This window comes from Hydractinia symbiolongicarpus, chromosome 8 (genome assembly GCF_029227915.1).
Source record: "Hydractinia symbiolongicarpus strain clone_291-10 chromosome 8, HSymV2.1, whole genome shotgun sequence".
In the NCBI taxonomy this organism is placed as follows: Eukaryota; Metazoa; Cnidaria; class Hydrozoa; order Anthoathecata; family Hydractiniidae; genus Hydractinia; species Hydractinia symbiolongicarpus.
The window spans coordinates 18,538,188-18,549,390 of record NC_079882.1 but is presented as its reverse complement, the minus strand read 5'-3'; the positions used below and the strand labels follow the sequence as shown (position 1 = coordinate 18,549,390).

The following is an 11,203-nucleotide window of genomic DNA, read 5'->3' as shown; positions in this document are numbered from 1 at the left end:
AAACTCTCAGAGATAAGGTACGATAACCTCTCCTTTTATTGTATTTCTATGGTTAAGTGCAGTGACCTAAACAGGCTTGTTATTTGATAAGTTTTACTCAGTGCAGAGATTTTATTTACAACAATAACTACCCGTCATATCGTATTTTCGCTATATGCAGGTTTGGTTGCATGCGATTTTTACATTTATTGTGCAGTTAGCAACATTTATGTTCTCTTGTGATAATGTACAGTTGAGATATAGTTGGCTTGGCTATCGTTAGACGCATTTTTGATATTGTTTTTCCCGCTATTCACATAATATCGTTTTGCATTGCATTATAGTGAACTTTCTTTTAGCTTGCGTGATCAATCAATTAACTATTTAGTGGAGTTAGAGACACTGATAACAAGTGCTTATGAATCTTAATATCTAATAACCCCTTTTTGAGTATTTTCTGCAATTTTTGTTAGTTGGTCTGTTTGTGGTTAAAATATTGCTGTCGCTTTTTTATTACAGAAATTATCCTGTATACAAAAATATTAAGTTATAAAAGAAAGAAATTATTACGTTTTATTTATAACTGCTGTGCTTGTTATTACGAAAGCCTTTTCTTTGCGAGTTAGTAATTTAACGACAACATTTAAATGTTGTGGTCTAACGCGAATCACCGGGTTAAACCACAAGTTACTGTGTTACCCGGCCATTAACGCCCAATGGAGAAATTAAAAAACGCTGTCAACTGTGCAACACGGTCAGGTGTGGTGTTTACTAAAGGTATGCAGTATGTCGCAAATCGAGTGAAGCGCACACGACATTATGGTGTTTCCAGTGGTGATAGTCGGGAGCCCACAGTTTACTTAAAAAAATTTAATCATGCAACCGGGCTACTAAGCGCTTAGTACAGGTGGCCTATGTCACCCATTCATATAGGCGTAATACCCTTTTCCAAAAAAAATTTACCGCAAATTCGGTTTGAATGAAAAACACAGATACCAGGCTGCCGTTACCCTGTCCAGCTAAAACAAATACTCTGCAATTTCATTTTAAATAATAAGTGTTTACAAAAAGAAATTTGCGAAATTCATCGTCAGTTTATCATCCTAAAACCTTTATATCAGCACTTTTTCTGTGACGTCATTAGAAGTTTGATATCTGTCTAATACACCACTATCTGCTTAGAATTCAATTACTTACGTTCTAGAGCGAATTTTTACAGTCTGTTTAAAATTTCTGACAGCCAACTAAAAGTTCTTTAACATATTTTCCAGTTGGTCAGGATTGAATTTCGTGACTTTAAACAAGAGATGAAGCCAGAGATAGCTGGAAAATGCATCGATGGAGAAAGCGTGCGCAACGACAGAGACAGAAGTGGTTCGTGGACGTTCTAACAATGATTATTTGTTTTTATTATACGAAGATTACCTTTAAAGTGGATACTGTTTTATTTAGGAAACTGAAGATCAGTCGAGATTGTATGTCAAATCGACTCGACAGAACTGAGTCCGTCTGTAAATATTCAAATGCAACAATCTGCAACATCTTACTCAGATATATTTTTTGTCACAATACCGTGAAGATTAGTGTGTTTTCTCAGTGCACTCTTCATCGCAGATAATGATACTGCGAACCCTTCAGATGCTCTTAAATATTATTAAAAAGAGAGTGTTTAAAGTTGTTGAATCAAAACTTGACATTTCTATAAAAAAATGTTTAACCTCAATGCGATGCCTTTATACTGTATATATTGTTTTTTCATTAGATGTTTCAAGGGTTATTGTTTATTTTTATTAGAAAGTACTTTCCAAGTTGGACAACAATGAAGAAGCACTAATCATCGTACTGTCATTTTTAAAACAAGTTTAGTTTGAAAAACGATACACGTATTATTATTCTGTTAAACTCTAGAATTATTTCGTTAAACAAAATGGACGAGCAAAAACACTTGCAATCAAGCGGGATGTTTGCGAGATACGTTGACGTGGGAAAAGGAAGCTTAGAGAAGATTCAAAAAGCATGGAAAAAAGAAAAACAGGTCATTTTAATCATTCTTGCTGTTGTTTTTGGAGTTATGGTAGGATTGCTGTCTAATGAGCAGATCCAAAACACAAGCGAACCTGCGAGATCACACATTCTACTCTTTCTCGGCTTTCCTGGTGAAATATTTATGAGGATGATGAAGCTGCTAATTCTACCTCTAATTGTAACGAGTTTAATCGTAGGATTAGCTGAACTCGATCGGAAATCCTCTGGCATTCTAGGAAGACGAGCTCTGCTGTACTATCTCAGTACAACTGCTTTAGCGGTTGCACTTGGGATTGTACTGGTAATGGCGATTCAACCGGGAAATCAAGTCGAACAACTTGAAATTTCGAAAACAAAACGGATTAAGGCAAGAACAATGGACACGATATTGGACTTATTCAGAAATATGTTCCCTGAAAATCTAGTTCAAGCCTGTTTCCAAAGGATGCAAACCACTTCTGTTCTCGTGAAAGCCAATGTAAGAAACGAAAGTGTTCTTACTGGCATTAATTCCTCATACAGATTTCAAAGTGGTACCTCAGTTACCACAAGGTACAACTCCTCTCATAATATAACATATGTGGAGAATTTTGATATGGTAGAAATAGCCGGAAAGCGTGTGCATCGTGCCGGTACAAATATTCTTGGAATCGTTTTTATCTCGATTACACTTGGAATTGTCTTGAGTGGAATGAGAGCGAAGGGAAAAGAATTTATCGCTTGGTTCAGCACGCTTAATGACGTCATCATGAAATTAGTTAGCGCTGTGATGTGGTATTCGCCAATTGGTATATGGAGCTTACTTGCAAGTCAATTTGCCTCCATGCATGACGTAACAGGGACGTTTGAAAGTCTTGGTTTATACTTAGGAACAATTTTGACAGGATTAATAATTCATTCGTGCCTCTTCCTACCTCTTATTTACTTCGTCTTTACGCGAGATAATGTTTTAAACTTTTACAAAGGAATATTTAAAGCCTTGCTAACTGCATTTGGGACGGGATCCAGTTCTGCAACCTTACCAGTCACATTATCGTGTCTGGAAGAAAACATCAAAATAGATAAGAGAGTTACTAGGTTCATATTACCAGTAGGGGCCACGATCAACATGGATGGAACTGCCTTATACGAAGCTGTGACAGCTATATACATTGCGCAAGCAACAAATTATGACTTGGATTTTGGACAGTACATTGCAATAAGTTTGATTGCTATTCTAGCTTCAATTGGAGCTGCTGGAATCCCTCAAGCTGGATTGATAACTATGCTTGTCGTTCTGCAAACAGTCGGACTGCCCATTGAATCACTGACTTTAATAATATCTGTTGACTGGTTTCTTGATCGAGTGCGAACAGTAGTAAATGTTATAGGAGATTGTATCGGCGCCGGCATTATTGCTCACCTAAGTCAAGATGATCTCAGCAAAATAAATGTTTTAAAGGAGTTTGATGAACACGTTGAATCGCTTGAACTTGGTATGAGGAACCGAAGTTTTGTAAACAGTTTTCATACGCTGAATATACATGACGATTAAGAAAGTTTTTTGTTTTGTTGAAAATTATATTCCGACGAAATTTGGTCCGCTTGATAGGTATTTTCGTTATATATTTAGCTACGTGCGCCTAAGATAGAATACTCCTTATTTTGTAGATTTTAATGTTTAGTGAATAGTTTAAATATGTTGAATATACCTGACGATTCAGTATGAACATAAGTTTCACTGTATCATTTAAAGCATATATAACGCGTTCTTGGTTTGTCGAATAGAAGTCTCACATACCTTAAATACTTAATCGAGTCCCACCTTGGAAAAAGCCCTGGTAGGGTTTTACGTGATGAGTGCCCTACTTGCTTTAGACAAAAAAAATAATATTATATTATAGCGCTCACAGTAACTATTGACTCGACCCTCTTAAATTCTCGGAGGTGCCAAAGTTTTAAGCCGATGAGAATTTAGGACAAATTTGTTTAGGCAGATAAGGTAGTTAAACAAAGTGCGCCACAAAGGTTCTGGGAGGTTAGCCAATTGGGCTTTAAACAAAGGAGGAACAAAATAAACTCCCTGGACTGAACAGACATTCACGGCAGGGACATTTAAATAACGTGTGGATTTGAATTAAATATATGGATAGAATTTAATTTAGAGAAACAATTCATAAAGATTAATTACAACTTTTACGTGCCAGGTTTATAATAAGAGGAATTTATAACAAAATCAATATATTTATGAATCTTTAAATCACACCTGTGATTTGTTGGTTTACACCATTCTTGTTCCCAGAGCTCTTTGAGATTAAAACTTCGAGTTTATCTCAAAGAGCATGGGTTTACCCTTTTGTCGCGGCGGCGGCGGTCGTGGGGCCATTCTCAACACACTGGATTCGAATCATTGTAATTGCTCATTTCAGTGGATTAGAAATTCTCTACATTTTTCTCATGGAAAAAAAGCTGTTGTTGTTGTTATACTATCCAGATAAAAACTTATGGAAGAAGACTATATCTTTTAGCTGTTTTTATGAAGCGTGGCGCTTACTTAAGATGAAGAAAGAACTGTTGTTGCTGTACTATATGTGAGTTTTTGAATATTTTCAAACAGAAATGAAGTAAAGTGCAATTTTTTATATCAACGGTTTTAGGAAATTTATTTTCTTTCATGTGCCGCAGGTCTTTCTCAACTTTTTTAAAGAAAATGAATGTAATTTTCGAAATCCTCACAAAAAAATTGATAAATCGTGAAATTTTCAAACAACCTGCTACAACAGTTTTTTTTAATTTTGTACTAATTAACCTTTGCTCGAATATGAGGCTTATTAGTACAAGTCGAAAATTAAGAAGGCTTTGACCGTAACAATGATGCCACCAAAACAGCACTTTTCCATGTCGGATTAAGTTTATTTTTTAAATTTATACACACACCAATTTACTGATGCTGAAAATGATGTTAAGGTCAAAACATCAAAATTCCAAAATTTTAAAAAACATGTAATTCGGGAAACGTGTATACGTATTTTATACGAGTTTCTTTTTTCTTACAACTATGCTTATGGCTAGTCAGAATTTACGGAGTTTTTAAGGTGACCTTTTAAACCAATATTTATTACAAGAATTGCTGATCAAATTTTATCCATGCAGAAGTTTAAAAAGCTTTTACACAGTGCTTTCTTAAAAATCTTCATTAAAATGTACCGTAATTATCTGAATTAGAGCCCCCCTTCGAATTAGCACCCCCCTCCTTAACAGCTGAAAAATTTAATTAGCGCCCTGGCTTAAATTAGCGCCTCCTTAATATCTGGAAAGGGGCGCTAATTTGGAATTTTGCAATGTATGATGTGTAAAACGGTCACTCAGATGCCTAAATCTAATTTTTAATAGAGGAACGTTTATTACAGGGAGGCATTGAAAAGAAAGGGTGTTTATTACAGGAATTACGGTAGATTTGTTTTCTTTTCCAAAATACGGAAATTTACATACGCGTGCCGTAATGCTTTCGATAGTAAGGAGATTGTATTTATTTTTTTATTTTTAACAAAATACGGAAATTTACATACGCGTGCCGTAATGCTTTCGATAGTAAGGAGATTGTATTTATTTTTTCATTTTTAACAAAATACGGAAATTTACATACGCGTGCCGTAATGCTTTCGATAGTAAGGAGATTGTATTTATTTTTTTATTTTTTAGTTCAGACAGAAGAATATTTGCCATTCTTTGAGTTTTTGTAAATGCTACATTCTTGGCCGGAACAACAAGTCCAATTTTTTTCTTTTTCCACTGACTTATGCTTCTACGAAGTTTTCATTCGATTCGTACAAAAAGTCGTAAATTAGCTGGGACAGTTCAATTGGAAATGTCCAACCAACAACTCATCTTGTTTCTTAAAAAGACCAATCGCATATTTATCGTATACACCAATCTGACATCTCCCGGGACCGTGCGGAAAAAATGGTCTGGGGGAAAGTTAGTGTACACAAATTTCCGGCGCCTTCGGTAGTTTTGAAGCTCAAGCTTCGAAGAGTGGTTGTTTTTTTTGGTTGCAGCTTTTATTTTAATGGTCAATAAAATGAGTGCGGATGAGTTAAAGATGTTCCTCAGGCTTCGTGGTTTAAAGGTTTCAGGTAGAAAGACTGAACTGGTAGCTAGAGTGTTTGTTGCTGCTGAGACCAATTTTCCACTTGTTAAAACAGCACAGGAGGTAGAAGGTCAAGAATATCAAGCCAAACTCCTACATGGTGAGGTACTACTGCCTGATCCCATTTATTTAACTTCTGGTTGGATTTGTGAAACTGATGGTATTACTCAGTGGCCTAGCATTCTTGCGGTCGGAATGTTCTCCTTCGTTGCTCTCCGATGGGGTACAAAGTGGACTTTTCACGGTCAAACCTTCGCAGTAACAACCTTAATTAAACAGAATTTACAAGCAAAATGGCGTTAAAATGTCGCAAAATAGCAAAAATTAAGCAGTATCTAAAACATATTAAAGATTTGACTAAAAAAAAAAGAATTCCTTGAAAAATCCAGTATTGTATTTATGAAGGTTTCGCCACAAAAACATTATGATTACGGCATTTGTACACCATTTCATAATGGCTGCTTAACCTGAATACTGGCCCGTGATTGGTTCAAGCCTAACATACCCTGATATTTTCAACTATTTAGCTTTCAATCCCGACGAGCTTAGCAGTGCGGATTTGAACGACTACAAGAACTCAAAAGCTTACAGTTATTTTAATAGGGAGTCGCTTGCAGATGTTAGTTACCACAGCATTGATTCATCATCAGCATATTGTTTTTTAAAAGCTGATTGTAGACAGTGTGGAAGGATAAATAATGCACCACATAAGCACTACATATTACAAAAAAAGGGAATCGAGATGTGTTAAAATCGACTGGATCAAATGAGTTTATTCAAAAGGTTTTGGGATCTTCGTTTACTAAGCGCCTTTGACTAATAATTTTCTTGTTTACGATGGGTTCTATTCAGTCTAAAAACTAAAGAAACTTGTTCGCATATTCACATGTATTTATTTTTATTGCCTTCCACGTGTCCTTTAGAAACTTACCACTTGTCTCGTCTTGGTCATACGTAGGTAAACAAGTTCTATAAATCCCAGTGGCGGCATCATCTTTAGCATAATTTGTTTTACTTATTTACAGAATATTTATTCAACTCTCTATTTTTAACATTAACAAGTATAGTAATAACGTATCTGACTGCTCTAGATGCCAGAAATATGTATTTTGTGTGTGATCATGAAAATGTGGAATGTATTTTACTCGTTTTGCAAAAACGACAAAAAAGATAAAAAGTTTGTGTTTGTTGATCCAACATCTTTGTGCGTACAACCCTCTGTTTTGCGCATACAACTTTCTGGTATTTTCTTTTCATAATGGAGCCAGCAATACAGTTCATCAGTACGGCGCATTCCAATAAAGTCAGCCTGCTTGAATTTTAGGTGGCATATTATGCAACGAAAACAATCTTGGTGATATGAATTTTTTTCGTACAGGGTTTCTTCTGCTGGAGTAATGCCATTCCCACATACTTGGCAAACTCCGCAAAATTCTTGTGATCTAAACCGAAATGATGTAGCAGGTTGGAATACAATTAGTGAGAACGTACATGTGTTTACAAATCTCCTATATGTTTATGCAATCAAATACAAGGAGACTTTAAATTAAACAAAAACTCACTTATTCTTATATAACCATCCTCAACCAAAAAATCTGAGTCAAGAATGTTTATTCCTCATATACAATACACATATACTTCAAAAATACTTTTAAAATTTATTAGTCAACAAAAGAAACATATTTAGTACAAAAAATTAATTTCTTGCGATTTCAGAATATATAATAAAGGAGGTTTTCCCTTCAAATTTCAGGAAAGGATAAGGAAAGAGTACAAAGAGTAGGGCAAACACACGCAACAAACTTATGTTTAATTTTAGCACAATAATATAAACGCATCGTCTTCCTTGCTTTGGTTTGTAAAAGTTTACACTTTAGATTTTGTAAACTGGAAATTCTACACTGGACACACACGTAGCAAATTCTACAAATTGCTACAGCCCATTCTTCTAGCAAATGCTATGCGTAGGAGAGGCAATGTTATTTATTTTGATTCATACTACATGACGGAATAAGCTGGGTCCATCCTTAAACTCGAACCATGATTAAACCAGTAATTCTTACTTTTTATTTTTATTTTTACTTCTTTATTAGTATTCCTGTATTTTTGTTTATTTATTTTTTTCTTAGCGTTTGTATCTACTAACGATTTATTCGTTAATACTTTCTTAATAGTGTGCAGGTCTGCTTGTTTACTTGAATAACAACACGGCTGCCATGTTGATTTAATGATTTTAAACCAAGTATTCAATCTGCTCTGACATTTTTCATTTTAAATTGTGTCATGGCTTTCGTAGATTTAGAGAAAACTAAAAACGAGTTCCTAAAAAATGACGAGATCTAAATATGCAAATTGGCCAATGTTTTTTAATGGGTTAATTGACTTATTTACATGTTGGTTTGCCTTAATTCTAACTTCAAAACAACCCCTGCGAGAGGATTATTAAAGGAGCAAATTCTACCCCTTTCTACAACACTCCCCACTTGATATAATTTTATATTCCTTGCGAATTCAAGAAAAAGTGAAGTTTGGCATACGTTGAGGCAGCTGAAATCTGATTTTATTATGCGCAAACACAGTCACAATGAGACTATGAACCAAACTAAACAAACAAAACTAAACTAAACAGAATTACTAACAAAAAATGTACCTTAAATAATCCAAGCGACATAACTTCTGATCACCCTTGTGGTAAAGACAAGGATTTTCAAAGCTGTACAATATCTCTTTGCAGCAATCACACTTTAAGCATTTTTCGTGCCATGTTTTCTCAAGCGCGATTATCAAATAACGGCTCCTTATTCTCTTGTTACATCCAGCACATTTGTTTTTTAACGTTTGCATGTCCTTTCTTCGAATTTCCTTCCTTTTCCTCCCATTGCAGTCTCTTGAGGAGGACAATTTAGTCGTTACATCATGCTTGTCAATAAACGGGTTTGCACTTAGCTTTAAAGTGCAAACAATAAAGTGTTTCGCATCTCCCATATTTTCCTCACACTCTTAAACAACGTTTTTAGGATAACGATGCTTATGCAGCTCTATTCTATTACATCACATGTTACTTGTGTGAGACCAACAGAGAAAATATGATAAGAATTAAACATACACTTTACTTTAACCCTGTAATGAGCCATCGCCACGTAATTGTCAAGAAAGGATCTTAATTAAATAGATTAAAACCATTACTAGGGCTACAAAGAAGACATAATTAAAATGCACTGTATATTTTTATGTTTAATTAAGCACAAGTTGATGATGAAAAAAAAACACATCATAATAAAGATGAAATTTTCAGCCAAGAAATAATGCTCTCCACATAGCGATTTTTGTTTACACCGATGCAGGATTTCAAGTCAAGTTTCTGGTATCAATCTTTCAATCAAAATGAACCTGTGTTAGATAACCTCTGCGGGATGTATTATATTGCACCAATTAAGGGAACAGAAAAAAGGGTTTGGAAAAGGACAACTTTTGGTCAATATTGGCGAACAATTTAGTGCAACATTTGTACTTCACTCTTCACCTTTCACTCTTAATAATAATGATAAGAGCAATCTATCTTGTAACTGACTTAGTCGCATGGTATTTGTGGCGCATAGGAATGCTTGCCCGAGGAGATCTCGTTAGGATGATCGCATAGACCTATGTTCGCACTAACTTCTCCTAACTCTTTTGCTTGATGATATATTTTTGTAATACATACAATTTAATTTGTCTTCTTAATTTCTTGCAAATAAATCCAAAATTGATTGATTTAATAAGATATCTAACTTTTAGTATATATATATATATATATATTTTTAAACTCGGACAGATTGGGGCAAAGAAAAAAATCACGTATTTTTCATACAGCCTGTTTGTACTCAATGCAGCTTATATCTTTTCCTTCTTTTATTGATTTGTTATATGTTTCTAGTCTAACCCTGTCAGTTCCTATGCTGCTAGCAATTATTGTTTGAAGGGAATCCAAGTGCTAAAGCTTCTATTTGTTGTACATCTGAACCAACAGTTCTATTTATATAGAGAGCGTCAATCACGGAAGTTAATAAACATTACCACAGCCTTTCTAAGCAAAAAAGAAAGAAAAAAGGTAAAAATTTACAACGTCATATTTTTACTTTATCGGAAAAGTCGACTTAAAAAGAGGTCGGTAAAAACATAGAATAAGCAAAAATCGATAAAAAACTTAGGCGGCAAAAAATAAAGTCGGTAAAAAAGTCAGTGAAAAAGTTTTGGTCAGTGCAAAGTATTAGTTCTTAGGTCAAAATTTGGTTACTTTAACTGGGTTTTATAGCCGATAAGGGTAGCCCCTTTGAGTTCAAACATGTCTATTAAAGTTAATAATGGAAACATTTTATGACCTAAATATATAGAGGTGTAAGAAATAGAAGTATTTTAAATAAAGAAGCCACATAATGGTGTTCAATTAAGCGCAGTCGATAAGACTATTGCTTTTATTATGCTATTAAGGCAAGAAGTAATATGCATTATGGTCGTTTAAAATTGAACGAAGAAAGAAATTATGTTACCATGGGAACAGTGACATGGCCATGACTCATTTTCTACAACACGCTTTTATTTTTTGGGGTCATCACAGAGACATCGTCAGAGACTCTTGCAACGACAATAGGAAAAACAAGGCGATAAGGACAGCAGTGACGACAACGACGACGACAGTAGCAACGAAGACGACAACAATAACAACAACAACAGTAGAAACGACGACGACAGCAACAACGACAATGACAGAGACAACGGCGGCGACGACAACAGCAGTAACGAAAACGACGAGACAGTAGCAACGAGGACGACAACAATAACAACAACAGTAGAAACGACTACGAAAGCAACAATGAAGACAACAGCAACAACGACGAGGACAGAGACAACGACGGCAACGACAGCAGTAACGGCAACAACAATAACAACAACAATAGTTACGACGTTTCTGAAATGTACTAGTTTTCTAGGTGTCTATGTTTAATTTGGTAATGTTAGGACCTTTAGCTGTTCTTTCATATTTAGTAACAGATGTAGAAAGATGGGGGTGAGACGCCTTATGTCGCAGTT

The 11,203-nt window shown here is 35.0% G+C and overlaps 3 protein-coding genes across 3 annotated transcripts; 2 read left to right on the top strand and 1 right to left on the bottom strand.

The window, feature by feature from the left end:
• The first annotated feature begins 704 nt into the window (after positions 1-704).
• Positions 705-3,748, top strand: LOC130654552 (excitatory amino acid transporter-like). The gene has a single exon (XM_057457164.1). The coding sequence runs from the start codon at positions 1,907-1,909 to the stop codon at positions 3,536-3,538; it is 1,632 nt and encodes a 543-aa protein (XP_057313147.1). The 5' UTR covers positions 705-1,906; the 3' UTR covers positions 3,539-3,748.
• A 3,291-nt stretch (positions 3,749-7,039) lies between these two features.
• Positions 7,040-9,760, bottom strand: LOC130655049 (LIM domain only protein 3-like). Its single transcript, XM_057457748.1, has 2 exons — positions 8,784-9,760; positions 7,040-7,575 (listed from the first exon to the last, which is right to left on the bottom strand). The coding sequence occupies exons 1-2, from the start codon at positions 9,116-9,118 to the stop codon at positions 7,275-7,277; spliced, it is 636 nt and encodes a 211-aa protein (XP_057313731.1). The 5' UTR covers positions 9,119-9,760; the 3' UTR covers positions 7,040-7,274.
• Positions 9,472-11,117, top strand: LOC130653806 (metabotropic glutamate receptor-like protein C). The gene is made up of 4 exons (XM_057456315.1): positions 9,472-9,585; positions 10,050-10,223; positions 10,604-10,672; positions 10,764-11,117. The coding sequence occupies exons 1-4, from the start codon at positions 9,472-9,474 to the stop codon at positions 11,115-11,117; spliced, it is 711 nt and encodes a 236-aa protein (XP_057312298.1).
• Positions 11,118-11,203: the final 86 nt, after the last annotated feature.

Bases quoted from the DNA above. Each gene is read 5' to 3' on its own strand.
- LOC130654552 (XM_057457164.1), top strand. From the start codon at position 1,907: ATGGACGAGCAAAAACACTTGCAATCAAGCGGGATGTTTGCGAGATAC.
- LOC130655049 (XM_057457748.1), bottom strand. From the start codon at position 9,118: ATGGGAGATGCGAAACACTTTATTGTTTGCACTTTAAAGCTAAGTGCA. The intron at 7,576-8,783 runs GTACATTTTTTG...ATTTCGGTTTAG, and splicing joins TGTCGCTTGGATTATTTAAG to ATCACAAGAATTTTGCGGAG.
- LOC130653806 (XM_057456315.1), top strand. From the start codon at position 9,472: ATGCAGGATTTCAAGTCAAGTTTCTGGTATCAATCTTTCAATCAAAAT. The intron at 10,224-10,603 runs GTAAAAATTTAC...TATGCTATTAAG, and splicing joins GCAAAAAAGAAAGAAAAAAG to GCAAGAAGTAATATGCATTA. The intron at 10,673-10,763 runs GTGACATGGCCA...CAACGACAATAG, and splicing joins ATTATGTTACCATGGGAACA to GAAAAACAAGGCGATAAGGA.